Below are 13,173 nucleotides of genomic sequence, written 5' to 3'. Positions count from 1 at the left end.
AGGTGCCAGAGTCTACTGTCCTTAGTTTTCTTTTGGGACAAGAATCTGTATTATGTTGAACAATGTTTTTTTCCTCTCGTTTATTTTTTTGGGTAAAATTTTTGCTGTCCTTCTTTGGACTTGTTTTTGAATCTACCTTAGATTTACATGCGTTTTTCATTTTCTGAATTCTTTCAGAATTATCTAAAACACTTTTATTTTCCAAATCCTTTTGATTAACTTTCTTGGTTTCTTTCTTTTTCTCAAACAGATTTTTTGGATCTACTTCCTTTTTCATCTGGGTTTTTTTGTTCTTTATTTTCTTTTGATTAAATGTTTTGCTATCGTCGTCGGAAAGATCAGAATCAGAATCTGAAAGGTCATAAAAACGTTTTAAATCTTCTGTAGTGCTATGGTTGATTGGGTGTCCTCTTTTATCCACAGCATAGTTCAACTTAAACTTTTTGTCATGAAACATGGCTCGAAATCTCTTGTCAATTTTGACTTTTCGGTCCTTTTCTGGCATTTCCCAAAATCTTGGGTCCTTGGCAACCTGTCTAAACCTCTGGTCACTCATTATTTCTTGTTTGGACGACATTTTTAAATGTCTTGAACAAATTCTTGCAGAAACCAAATACACTAAAAAAAACACAAATATTACAATAATAAATGGTTAATACACTTAAACGTTTTTTTAAAACATGTCAGCTCAAAACACATTTTTAGTTAAATGTATATAAAATAAAGATAACTCAAATCTATTTTTATCTTCTCAAATCATTCTGGATAATATGCAGAAAAGCAAAAACACAAAAATATCCTCTTCCCATTACAGATCACATACAGAGATAAATTTAAGGCAAACCATGAAGAATTCCAGGGCTATCTGGAGGAGGACAAATGTTTACTAGCTCATTGTACTTTTAATTTCTATATAATTAAAAGGTTACTAAGCATAGTTGATCTCATTTATTTCTTCACATTCTGCTCCCATTTTCTCTGTAAATCCTTACCTCCTGCTACTCTTAACAGCCTTTAGTTCTATAAGGCTAGTCTCTAAGTAAACCATCCAAAATCAATTCAGGGTTCATTCACAAAGTTTCCTCTTTAAACTCAGCCATGCTTCAAAGGTAAAGAAGGCTCCAGGTAAAGTCTCAGTCCAGTTAATAAACATCACTTTTTTCTTACTTTGTAAGTGACTAAGGCTAAAATAAGCTGACACGCCCCCCCATTTTTGAATATACATATCTGTGTGCATAAATGAGCTCTTTTGTACATAGTCCCTAAGAGTTTAGCATCTTTGGGTTTGAACTTTGCAAAAACCCAAAAATCACTGATAATAAAGGGCAAAAATACACTGATTAGTCAGGGCGGTATTTCTTTATTTGAAAAACAAGGCCTGACTAAAAAGCTGTACTTTTTAAACTTGAAAACAACTCTTTTATAAACCAACCAGGAAAATATCAAAGGTTTCACTGACGAATTATATACGCTTTAGATGTATTACAGCACCAAGCCCTCAGAACAGCCATACGAGGGTAGGTATAAGCTCATGCAATTAACGAAGGTAACGCACGTCTTCTGTTTAGCTCAAAAGCACTCGATAAACATCTGGGATTCCGAGAGAGAACACGACACGACCTCACCTCTAACACAAGTCCTCATCCCTGCAGCCCACCCTACCCTCCTACCTGCACGGTGATGAATACCAGACGGCCCCGGGAACGAAAGTCTTCTCTCCTCCCAAACCTCAGGGGACAGCTACTGGGCTGAGGTCTCTTGAGAAGCGACGAGGAAGACCCAGTAAAGTCGGAAGAATGAGGCCAGAAATGCAAGGAAGAAGTGGCGAACCCTTTACGATTCCGAAGGCGACCTCGCGAAAGCCTAGTTCTGTCCGCTCTAGAGCCCTTCTGCGCGAGACTACAGCGACTCACCGCCCAGGATCCCTCTCACAGCCTCAAGTGGCACCCACACCCATAATCCTCCGCGAGACGCTCCGCCGTAACGGCAAGCGAACTGGACCAAATTACTTGCAATCAATTTTCCCTCTGGGAAGCTCTCTAACGTGGTTACCGAAAATGCGCAGGCGCATGCGCACGACAAAAAACGCCGGCAAGTGGTGTCACCGCTGGAAATGCTGTGGCCGGTGGGCCTTTGGCGTATGTGGTGGCGACTTTGGGCGGCGGGGCTTCCCGCGGAGAGCCTGGGCCATAGGCGGGTCGCGTCTGGCGTCTCTCTTCCCGGCAGCACCTCGCCCAGAGCCCTAAATATCTTCGACCGGGATTTGAAGAGGAAACAGAAGAACTGGGCGGCCCGGCAGCCCGAGCCGGTGAAGTTTGACTACCTGAAGGAAGAGGTGAGACCGCGGGACAGGGGGGCAGAGCGGCGCCGAGCGATGCCTCGGCGTCCGGGAGCTCTGGCTGGGCCCGGACCGACACCCACCTCGCCGTCTGACCTTGACCGGGAGCCCTGCCTCCTCGTCCTCTGCTATGATCACCGACGGGCTGGGCCCAGATATTCGTAACGTGCTTTTCATTCATTCATGCATTTACTCACTCAATAAATATTGCTTGAGTTATTCTCATAGACTTTCATACCAGGGGGTGGTGTGAGGCAGACAGTAGGCAAGGAACGTAATTTCAGGAAAGAAGTAACATGAGAAAAATAAAGCAAAGCGATGCAGTGACTGCGCTGGTCCAGGAAGGCCCCTCCGGAAGACAACATGATGAGGGATTGGCCAAGCTGTAATGCGTGTGTGTGTGTGGGGGGGTGCACATAGGCAAAGAGAAGGACGAGTGCAAAGCCCTCCAGGCCGAAAGGACCTCGTGGAGGCCTCCAGTGAAGCTCGAGAGAGTGAGAGGAGGTTAGGAGGGCTCAGGGCATTGGGCCTTTCAGGGTAGGGACTTTGGGTTTTCTTCTCCATCTGGTATGGTAACTGCTGGCCACATGTGGCTGGTGAGTGCTTGAAATGTGACTAGTCCAATTGAGATGTATTTCAAGTGTATAAAGTACACTGGATTTCAGTGACTTGCACTGTAAAAGGAAAGTAGATGTATGTTTTAGGAAAATCAAATTAAGATCTGCAACCTCTTTCTCTTAGGCTAGGTAAGCTAGAGACTGAGGATTTCTACTTTTTAAGATACATACCACTGAGCTCAGGCCTCAGCAGCGGAACAAAGTGGATGTCAAGCTCTTTCAGGTCAACACAAGAAACGTTTATTGAGCTTCTACATTGACCAGAGCTATGTGCAAGCACTCGCCAGATTAGGTGATTGACAGTGTGTTTTCAGGAAGGCATAGAGGAGACAACTGCTCAGAGGCTGATAAGGTCTATTATAGAGATAGTAAGCTATCAATAAATTTTCTGTATCTCGTTTGTAAGGGATGGTGCACTCACTACACTGCTAGTTTCCTCAGGAGAGGTTCATGATGTCATATGCTTAGATGTGGATGACTGGGCCTTGCCAAAATGCAGAAGTAGAATAAATGAGATAAAGTGTGTGAGAGTTCTTTTCACAGTATAGGTCTTTTCATAGTAAAAAATATTAGGAATGGGGTGGCATCTATGTAGGGTGCCGGCCCCATATACCGAGGGTGGTGGGTTCAAACCCAGCCCTGGCCAAACTGCAACAACAACAAAAAAATACCTGGGTGTTGTGATGGGCGGCTGTAGTCCCAGCTACTTGGGAGGTTGAGGCAAGAGAATCACCTAAGCCCAAGAGCTGGAGGTTGCTGTGAGCTGCAATGCTACAGCACTCTACAGAGGGTAACAAAGTGAGACTCTGTCTTTAAAAAAAAAAAAAAAAAAGGAATGATGTATAAAGTAAACTCCTGGGGAAAGAAATCTACAATACCTCCTTCCCTTCCCTCTTGCCCCAAAGTAAACACGTCTCTGTTTGGAACTTTCAAGTCCTAACAGCAACTCTAGGATGTTTATGAGGAAATGAGTAGAATGTGGGAGTATTAGAGCTCATGGCTTTATTTCTGCTACTTGAAGCAAGCCTAGCAAAAGGTAGTAGTATCTACCTTATGACTTTTTTATAATTGGAGTGGAATTGGGGAAGGGGGAGGTGTACTTTATTTAGATTTGTCTTTTTCTAACTTATAAATGTTGCTTAAAAAAGTTATTTACTCATTTAGGAGCTCCACAAAATTTGTTAGTAGTTATCAAATAATAGTTTTTATTAAGTGGCCACTTATATATTGATCTGTAATAAATCCCAGCAAATTAAATTTTTTACTTTCACATGTAAGTATACCTCATGCTCAAGTCTATGGACAGAAATGGACCTATTGTGTTCCTGTTGTTTTTTCGCTCTTATGATGCGTGCATTGCACGGAATGTAAAGACCAAAAATGGGTGTGTGTGTGTTTAGTCTTGATTTCATTAAGTTGCAATTTGCCTTCTTTATTTTCTAGGTATATTTTAATTTATTATGTTCCTATTCAGGATTTGAAAAGAAACTTGCTGTGGTGGAATAGAAAAAGAGGTAAAGGGAAGTATTTAAGTAACCTATGGATTGTTGAATACTCCGTTAACTCACTTATTTTAACTTGTGTACCTTCTTGTAATCCTTCAGGTTGGAAGTCGGATTGCTGACCGTGTATGTGACATAGCCAGGTGAGTGATCATTAACTATAATAAAATACAATCATCTATTGAGTGGAAACTCAAAAGATATTAAATACTAAGTGCTTGATATCTGGAATGGCAGAATCTGGAGGAATTTATTATCAGGATTGATGATTTGAATTACTTTGTAGGTCTCCTTTTTTTCTTGTCTGGGAGAGCAAATGGTCTTTTCTTCTTTGTTACTTAAAAAAAATATATATATATGAGTATGGATGCCCAACTTGTAACTGTGAATGAATGACTAACCCACTTGATTTGGCCAAAAGCTTGTAATAGAAAGATTGCTCAAAAAATGAAGATCAAGAATTGACTACATGTGAATTTTTAGGTGAATTTTTGAGATTTACTAAACTTAGGTTTAAAAGTTTAAAATTAGCAGCAGACTCTTTTACTATTAAAGTGAAGGAGAGAATCTTCCTAGCTTTGTTCTCCAATCAGGTTCTATGTTCTATGAGACTTTGGCATCGCTAATGGTTGTAAAGTTTCTATGACAATTATGTATAGGTGAACTTGAGAAAAGAACACTGTTAAAAATTACTGAAACCTTGATGGATTCATTGTTCTATATATTAGACATAATCAAAGCTTAACAGATGTGAGACCCATAGTCAAATAATGGCTTTGCAATAGAATTACTCTGTGATATTAATGCATTATTCTTTTTGTGTTCTTTTGGCTAAAAGATATCCATTGAATTAGACCAAAATATGGCTAATTTATTACATTTCTCTATGAAAAGGGAATTTTGTAAAATTAGAAACTCAGCTGTATTTTAGATGAATCTTTGCCAACTAAAAGAGTCTGGGTATGCATCAGTTTTGTAAGGTTAAAAAAATCAGTGCTTCATTGTTGCAAATAGGCACCCATATTTTATTTGTTTCATTAGTTCCATTATTTTAAAGATCTGAAAAATGATTACTGTAATCATTCATCTGGATTATAGGTCATTTATGATTTAATAAGTGAAATACTAAATTTTGCAAATCAGCCTGGATTTTATCATACCTTTATGTTATAGTGTTGAGTGAAATACACGTAAGTCGACAGAGAGACCATTAACTCTTTGAAATTAAATTACTAGTCTAAATATCCTTGTATTAGTATTATCTTCCTAGAAATATTAGTTTATGTTGTCAACACTGATCGTTTGCTGATTTTCAAATGTCTTATTTGTGAGATCAAAGTCCCACTTAATACGGTTATAATCAGTGATAATATAACTAATAACTGGTTTGTTAAACACACTGTAGTAAATATGTGCACTATTTCATGTAATTCTCACACCAACACTGAGGCAGGCAATAATGTTTCCATTTTATAGATGAGGAAACTGAGGCCCACCAAGATGAAGTCACTTGTCTGTGATCATAGGGCCAGTAAATTATAGGCCTAGAATCCTAACTTATGTCTTTCTAGTTCTAAAGCCTGTGTGCTGTATTGCCTGCGTTTGTCATAATGATAGAGGGTATTAGATAATAAATGGTTATCTGTTGCTAAGGGTTCGCCAGTTGTGTGCTGGTATTCTATAATTTTAACCTAGAATTTTAATAGAAATTGAACGGGGACTCTATCTCTTTATTTTAGTGTTTCTGGGAAAATATTACCACAGTAGTGCTAATTATTAGTGCAATTAGTATTCTCAGCTTTCTTGTCATAAATTATTCTTAAACCTATTAGTCCACAGTTACATACATTTACTGATTTCGTATAACTTGATGTATTTACAGGAGTCAACGTAGCATACAGGATAATAGTTCTGATTCAGGGTTTAAACTGATTAAATTCAAGTTTTGGTCTGGGTGTGGTGGCTCATGCCTGTAATCTTAGCACTCTAAGGGAATGAAGTAGATAGATTGCTTGAGCTCAGGAGACCAGCCTGAGCAAGAGCAAGACACATCTCTACTAAAAATAGAAAACCTAGCAGGACATCATGGTGGGTGCCTATAGTCCCAGCTACTTGGGAGGCTAAGGCCAGAGAATTGCTTGAAGCCAAGAGACTGAGGTTGGGTTGGCTTACTTAGCTTCAGACATTTAGCACAATACTTTGAACCTGGTTAGTTTTCAGTAAAATTAGCTATGATTTAGGTTTTTTTTAAGTTCAACATACTAGTTAATGATTTCTAAGTGTTCTGCTGCTTCAACAAATTTGGTAAGTAAGGATAATTATTAAGTTCCTAATAAGTACATCAATTGTTTTTGTGTTAATTTACATTAACTTCTTCTTATGCTTTACCCGGATGTATTGTTAAATTAAAATACCCACATTAAATCTGCTCTTCAAATCTGCATCTGGCGTTACCTTATGGAAAGCTAGTTCATTATGAAGTCTTATGAATGGCTGGGTCAGACAGTTGCTCTATGCAGTGTGCTCTCTGGGAGATACAGCTTGTGAGGTGAGCAGAAAAAGCAGATGTTGTGACTTCCTGAAATTGTGTGTACTGAAGTATTTTTAGTTACAAAAAATTAATTCTTTGTGGGCTTTATTATTATAGACAGAGCATAACTTCTGTGTCTGTCTTTTAGAGATTTCTCACTTGCATTGGATCTTGGTTGTGGAAGAGGTTACATAGCACAACATTTGAGTAAGGTATGTACACTTGATGACTTAATTTACTTTGAAAAATAAAAATGGCTAATTTTAAAGAAAGACTTGCTTAATCAATTTAATTTGTATCATATTTAGATTTTGATTATACCTGAATTACTGATTTTTTTTTAAAGTGTTGGAGCCAGTGGTGGTTTTTTCCACTGTTAAATATTTTGTTCTTAAAGTGATTTTTCTTCTGAAACTGTTTTATATAGTGTTTCTGTAGATACATAATTTCTTTGACTCTATAGAAACACTATATAAAACAGTTTCAGAGGAAAAATAAGATATACATCTCTTCAGACATTTTTGATGATTCACAATAAAAACCAGATGACGTTCAGGCAGAAAATGTGATTAAGCTCATTTTTTTAGCTAGAAAAGTATTAATTTCGTAAGTTGGTTAGAAATTTTTGTGTGACTAAATTTAAGTAGCCTTTATTAATACTCATACTATTCTATTTTATACTTTCTAATTCAGGCCATAGAGACATTCATTTATTCTTTTTTTTTTTTTAATTTTTCTTTCATTCTTTTGGCTGCTATGTATACGACACTGTGTTAGATGTGAACATTAAAGTATGATTTCTATATAAATAGAGAAAACAAATATTTGGCCCAGGCTAGGGAAGGGGGCAAGGCTTATTGAAGAAATAGTAAGTGCTACAAAAATGGCAGTCATTCAAGTGCAATAGGAGTTAAGAAAAAGGAAAAAGCAGTAGAGGTTTATATGCCTGATGCTTCTCAGAGGGTATAGAATCTGACCTGGGATTTTAAAGACTTTGGGTTGATTGTTCATAGCATTGAAAGTCAGCATGGCACAAGGAAAGGCACAGAGGTAGATCACTATAGGGTGTGATATAGTGATGTTGTAGCAAAGTTAATTTGAAGATGGTATGTTAGAAGGATTGAAAGCTGGTGGCTCGTGCCTATAATCCTAGCACTCTGGGAGGCTGAGGCAGGGTAGATCCTCCTGAACTCAGGACTTTGAGACCAGCCTGAGCAAGAGTGAGACTTGGTCTCTAAAAATACCCAGGCATTGTGGCGGGCACCAATAGTCCTTGCTGCTTGGGAGGCTGAGGCAAGAGAATCGCTTGAGCCCAAGAGTTTGAGGTTGCTGAGCTAAGACTCCATAGCACTCAACTGAGGGTGACAAAGTGAGATTCTGTTAAAGGTGGTGGTGGTGGTGAGAAATAAAGGCCTAATCTAGTAGAATCAACAAAACTTAATGACTGATCAGATATGGTGGGCAAGGCAAACCCATTCTTTTTGTCACTCAGGCCAAAAACCATATTTATTGATTCTTCTTGAGTCCCTCCCATATTGAATTCATCAGCAAATATTATTATTATTATTTTTTTTTATTTTTTTTTTTTTGTGACAGAGTCTCACTTCACTGCCCTTGGTAGAGTGCGGTGGCATCGTAGCTCACAGTAACCCCAAACCCTTAGGCTCAAATAATCTTCTTGTCTCAGTCTCCTTGAGTAGCTGGGACTATAGGCATGCACTACAACATCTGGCTAGTTTTTTCTATTTTTAGTAGAGATGGGGCCTCACTCTTGCTTAGGCTGGTCTTGAACTCATGAACTCAAGCAATCTACTGGCCTAGTCCTCCCGGAGTGCTAGGATTACAGGTGTGAGCCACCGTGCCCAGCCAGCAAATGCATATTATCTAGATTTCAATATATATTCATAACTCTACTACTTCTTAGCACCTTCACTGTTACCTTATTGTCCAAGCTACTGTCACCTCTTGTCTAGATTATTGGGGTAGCCTGTTGGTCTCCCTGCTCCTAACTTTGCCCTTAACAGTCAGTTTTTAGACAAGTAATTCTTTTAAAACACAGATCAGGGCTCGGCGCCTGTGGCTCAAGCGGCTAAGGCGCCAGCCACATACACCTAAGGTGGCGAGCTCGAATCCCCAGTCCGGGCCCGCCAGACAACAATGATGGCTGCAACCAAAAAATGGCCAGGCGCTGTGGTGGGCGCCTGTAGTCCCAGCTACTTGGGAGGCTGAGGCAGGAGACTCGCTTGAGCCCAGGAGTTGGAGGTTGCTGTGAGTGTGATGCCATGGCACTCTACCCAGGGGGACAGCTTGAGGCTCCGTCTCAAAAAAAAAAAAAAAAAAAACCAAAAAACACAGATCAGTTATTGTCAATTCTCTGCTCTGAATTCTTGGCTTCTCATCTAACTTAGTAACAATTCAGAGTGTTATGCCATAAGGCTGTGATCTGGTTTTTCGTCTTGACTCTGACCATATTTCCTTCCTCTCACTTCCTGCTTTTCAGCAGCCCTGTCGTCTGTGCTGTCTTTCAGGCAGGCTAGGGCTTCGCCTCAGACTTGTTCTTTGTGCTCCTTCTCTGAGATTCCTGTGTGGCCTGTTTCCTGACCTGTCAAGTCTTTGCTCACATGACATCAAAGCTGCCCTCTCTGACTAGAAAGCAGCACCCCTACTCTTTGCTGGCTTGTTGCTCCTTTGTTTCTGTAGCACTTATTAGACTCTGATATATGCTTATTTGGTGTCTGTCTTTTATTGGACTGGTTCATTTTTGTTCACTGCTAAATCATAGTACCTGGAACGTAAAATGAAGATTTAGTAAATGACCACTGTGTGAATAAATGCCAGGTAACTTTAAAGTTAGGCCTTTACTGACTGGAAGAAGTCAGGAGATGTGGTGGGGCAAGGAGCAAGGGATCATTCCTACTTTACATACATTGAGTTTGAGGTGATAGTGGCATATATTTGTGTTACTAACAGGTAGCTGGAAATGTGGTACTAGAGTGGGGATATTGAGGTTAATAGTGTTGACTTGATGTCAGATAGAGGTTCAAAATTCAGCTCTGTCACTTGCTACTGTCTATGTACCCATGGATCACTTATCCAGTCTTTTCAGACTTCTGTGAAATGAAAAGCAGTAATACTTATCTTAAAAGGTAGGTGAGAGGATTAAGTGAGACAAGGTAAGTCTGGCAAAGGGGAAGCAATTGTCATTTGTAGGTCTCTTTCAGAGGTGCAACTGATGCCATAAAATAGGTAAACTTTCTGGGGCAGGAATATATTAAAGAAACTTCCATAGTTGTCATGAAAGGTGAGAACATGAGGAAGAACCAACAAGGATACTGGGAACAGTAGGAAAGTTGGAAAAGGTCTCTTAGGAAGGTGTCTTTTCACTGTAAGAAGCAGAAATCTGCTGAAGTCAGTTTAAATATAGGGACATTTGTTACCTCAAAGCTTTCATACCTCATAAGGGATCAGGACTTTGAAATGTCAGAACAAAGGCCCTTGTGTTCATTCACATGTTCTCTGGTATTACATGGACGCTGCATGGTTGCTTCCATTCTCTTTTCTCCCCGTAGACTATCGCTTAGTGTTCTAGTGTGTGGCTCCCGTATGTATACCCTATATCCAGTGGTGAGCTGGAGTTGTTTATACCAGCTCATAAGACCTGATTGTTAGCATCTCTTTCCAGCTCTGTGACATCGTGTTGCTAATTTGAAGTGAATGATGGTGGGAGTATTTATACATGGAAGTTGGCAAATGCTACAAAGCAGTCCTCTGCCAAGAGCCAGTTATTAAAACATTTACAGTACACCATTGCCTGTATTCCAACATCTACACACTGCACAACTCTAGGGACCTCTGCTACTATTTCTGAGTCTCCTAGTTCAGATTTTTAAGTGAGAGACAGGGACAGTTGATTGGCCAAATTCTTCACCCCCCGAGAAAGTGTGTTGGAGCTGGCTTGTGCACATCTCTTCTTGGCTCTCTATTTAGCAACATCATGTTAGTAGTATGAAATCCATTGTTGTCAGAATAGTTATGCCATAGAAATCAGCAAATGGTATAACTCAGGGCACTATTTCTTCTTTTCTCTCTCTCTCTCTCTTTTTTTTTTTTTTGAGAACCTGCATACCAGTTGTCTTCAATAATCAGCAGTGACCAGGTAATGGTAGGGTATATCCTTTCCAAATTGTGAACAGGGAATTTCTTTAGGAAGCAGGTTCTGGTAAAGTAAAAAAGATTGCTTCTCTGATGGAAGAGGGAAGCCAGCATGGAAAGTATTGAAGAAGTGTCTAGGAGACCATCCATAGTGCTGTGCTTTGAAGAGGTCAGATGAAACAGGACTGAGACAGACTACTGTATTTAATGATTTGGCTGTTAGTGATCTTTAGAGCGAGTATTAGGAGAGGGAAGTGAAAGGGAAGATAGGTGACCAAGGATGTGGAGAGAAAGACTTTAGTAAGAGGTAGCATTGTGGATTACCAAAGATCTCAGGTGCTTAGAAGTGAGATTTTTCACAGTGGGAGGCTTGTGCTTGTTGTAAGGTGAAAGAAAGAGATATAGAAGCTAAAGAATGAAGATTGATAGAGGGAGCAGGATCCTGGAGAAAAGAGAGCCAAGGAGAAAGTGTTTTTCTAAGACAGAGATAGCACAGTCCCCTTTCCTCTTGGAAGGAAGAGAGTGTCAGTGGGAAAATGTAACCACTTAAGCCCCACCCCCACGTCTCTGTGTAGGTAAGTCTTTCCAAAAGGCAGGAAACCCATTCCAGGTCCACTGTGGCCCAAGAGTGAGGAAAATAGTTGTCAGCATATTATGTCAGGGAAAAATTAACCCACAGGAATAGTTTATACACTAGAGTAAATGCAAGATGTTGATTTTTCATGCCTGTGTTCTCTATTGTATTTAATATGGTTAAATGTATCAAATAAAGTATTTGCTGAATGTTTAAATCTGTATAACTTAACAAATACATTAATAAAGGTATTTGTGTACCATACTGGTGTTATACAGAAAAATACCCTTACAAAGGTCAAAATTAATCTATAATTAATACTTTCTCCTTCAGAAATTTTAACAATTATTATATTCACTACAGGGCTTATTTGTTTTCATATCTTCTGATCAGCTTTTAATTATTTCATTGCAGGAAACTATTGGAAAGCTTTTCCAAGCTGACATTGCAGAAAATGCTTTGGTAGGTAACTTTTTAATATTGTTGATTTCTAATCTCCTGGTTTGATTTTTAGTTCCGTATTTCTTTATTTTTATTTCTTTCAAAATGAAAATAATGGCCAGGTATAGTGGTTCCTGCATGTAATCCCAGCATTTTGGGACACCAAGGCAGGAGGATCACTTGAGACCAAGAATTTGAGACCAGCCTGAGTAATGTAGTGAGATCCTGTCTCTATTAAAAAATATATAAAAATTAAATTAAAAAAATAAAATAGCTTTTTTTTCAATATGAGTATAACACATATGATAAAGAATTAAACAATACAGGAAATATAAGGAGAAAGGAAAAAATCACCCCTAGTCCCACTGCTCAGGCAGCAACCACTGGTAACATTTGGTCTCCACCTTTGCAGACGTATAACAGTCTCCCCCTATACAATTTTATATGAATAGTACTATGCTAACATCCCTGTTTCTCATAGAATGTCATTCTTTTATGTCAATGAATGTTACACGTGTGTCTGTGTATACCATCTTTTTAAATTGTTATGTGGTATTCTAACATAAATATTCCATGGTTTATTTAGTTAACTTTTTGTTGAAGGGCAGTTATATTTGTAGTTTCTCAATAACCAACATTGCAGTGAACATCCTTATATGAAGCAATTTTATGTGTTTCATTTATTTTTCTACATGAGTGTAAATTCCTAGCAATGGAATGTATGGATTTATTGATATTCATTTGAAGATTTTTTTTTTTTTCAGTTTTTGAACCTGCCACTCTAGTACATTTGAGCCACAGGCGCTATTTAAAGATTTTTTAATTAAATCGTAGCTGTGTACATTAATACAGTCATGGGGTACAGTGTGCTGTTTTTATATACAATTTGAAATATTTTTATCAAATTGGTTAACATAGCCTTCATGTCATTTTCTTATACACAATAAGACACTTATATTCTCCATTTAGAAAGATTCACATGTACCCTTGTAAGATGAACCATAGGCTTGATCCCACCA

At 38.8% G+C, this 13,173-nt stretch overlaps 2 protein-coding genes across 4 annotated transcripts in view; one reads left to right on the top strand and one right to left on the bottom strand.

The window, feature by feature from the left end:
- The window catches only part of ESF1 (ESF1 nucleolar pre-rRNA processing protein homolog), a 70,187-nt gene extending 68,432 nt beyond the window's left edge, over positions 1-1,755 (bottom strand). The window contains exons 1-2 of the mRNA XM_023512254.1: positions 1,671-1,755; positions 1-618 (exon numbers count right to left, since the gene is read on the bottom strand). Of these exons, the coding sequence (XP_023368022.1) occupies positions 1-577 (577 nt within the window). The 5' untranslated portion in view covers positions 578-618; positions 1,671-1,755. The remainder of the gene's footprint in view (positions 619-1,670) is intronic.
- Positions 1,756-2,067: 312 nt separating this feature from the next.
- The window catches only part of NDUFAF5 (NADH:ubiquinone oxidoreductase complex assembly factor 5), a 40,743-nt gene continuing 29,637 nt past the window's right edge, over positions 2,068-13,173 (top strand). The window contains exons 1-4 of one of the 3 annotated variants that reach the window (XM_023512229.1): positions 2,068-2,335; positions 4,560-4,600; positions 7,136-7,199; positions 12,128-12,175. In XM_023512229.1, coding sequence (XP_023367997.1) covers positions 12,168-12,175 — 8 coding nt within the window. In that variant the 5' untranslated portion in view covers positions 2,068-2,335; positions 4,560-4,600; positions 7,136-7,199; positions 12,128-12,167. Of the gene's footprint in view, positions 2,336-4,451; positions 4,470-4,559; positions 4,601-7,135; positions 7,200-12,127; positions 12,176-13,173 lie in introns of those variants that run through there. The other 2 variants (XM_003788006.2, XM_023512230.1) reach the window with 2 other exon arrangements.

This window comes from Otolemur garnettii, unplaced genomic scaffold, assembly GCF_000181295.1.
Source record: "Otolemur garnettii isolate 467f Iridium unplaced genomic scaffold, OtoGar3 scaffold00025, whole genome shotgun sequence".
Taxonomy (NCBI): domain Eukaryota; kingdom Metazoa; phylum Chordata; class Mammalia; order Primates; family Galagidae; genus Otolemur; species Otolemur garnettii.
This window is presented reverse-complemented; position numbering and strand designations above follow the sequence as displayed.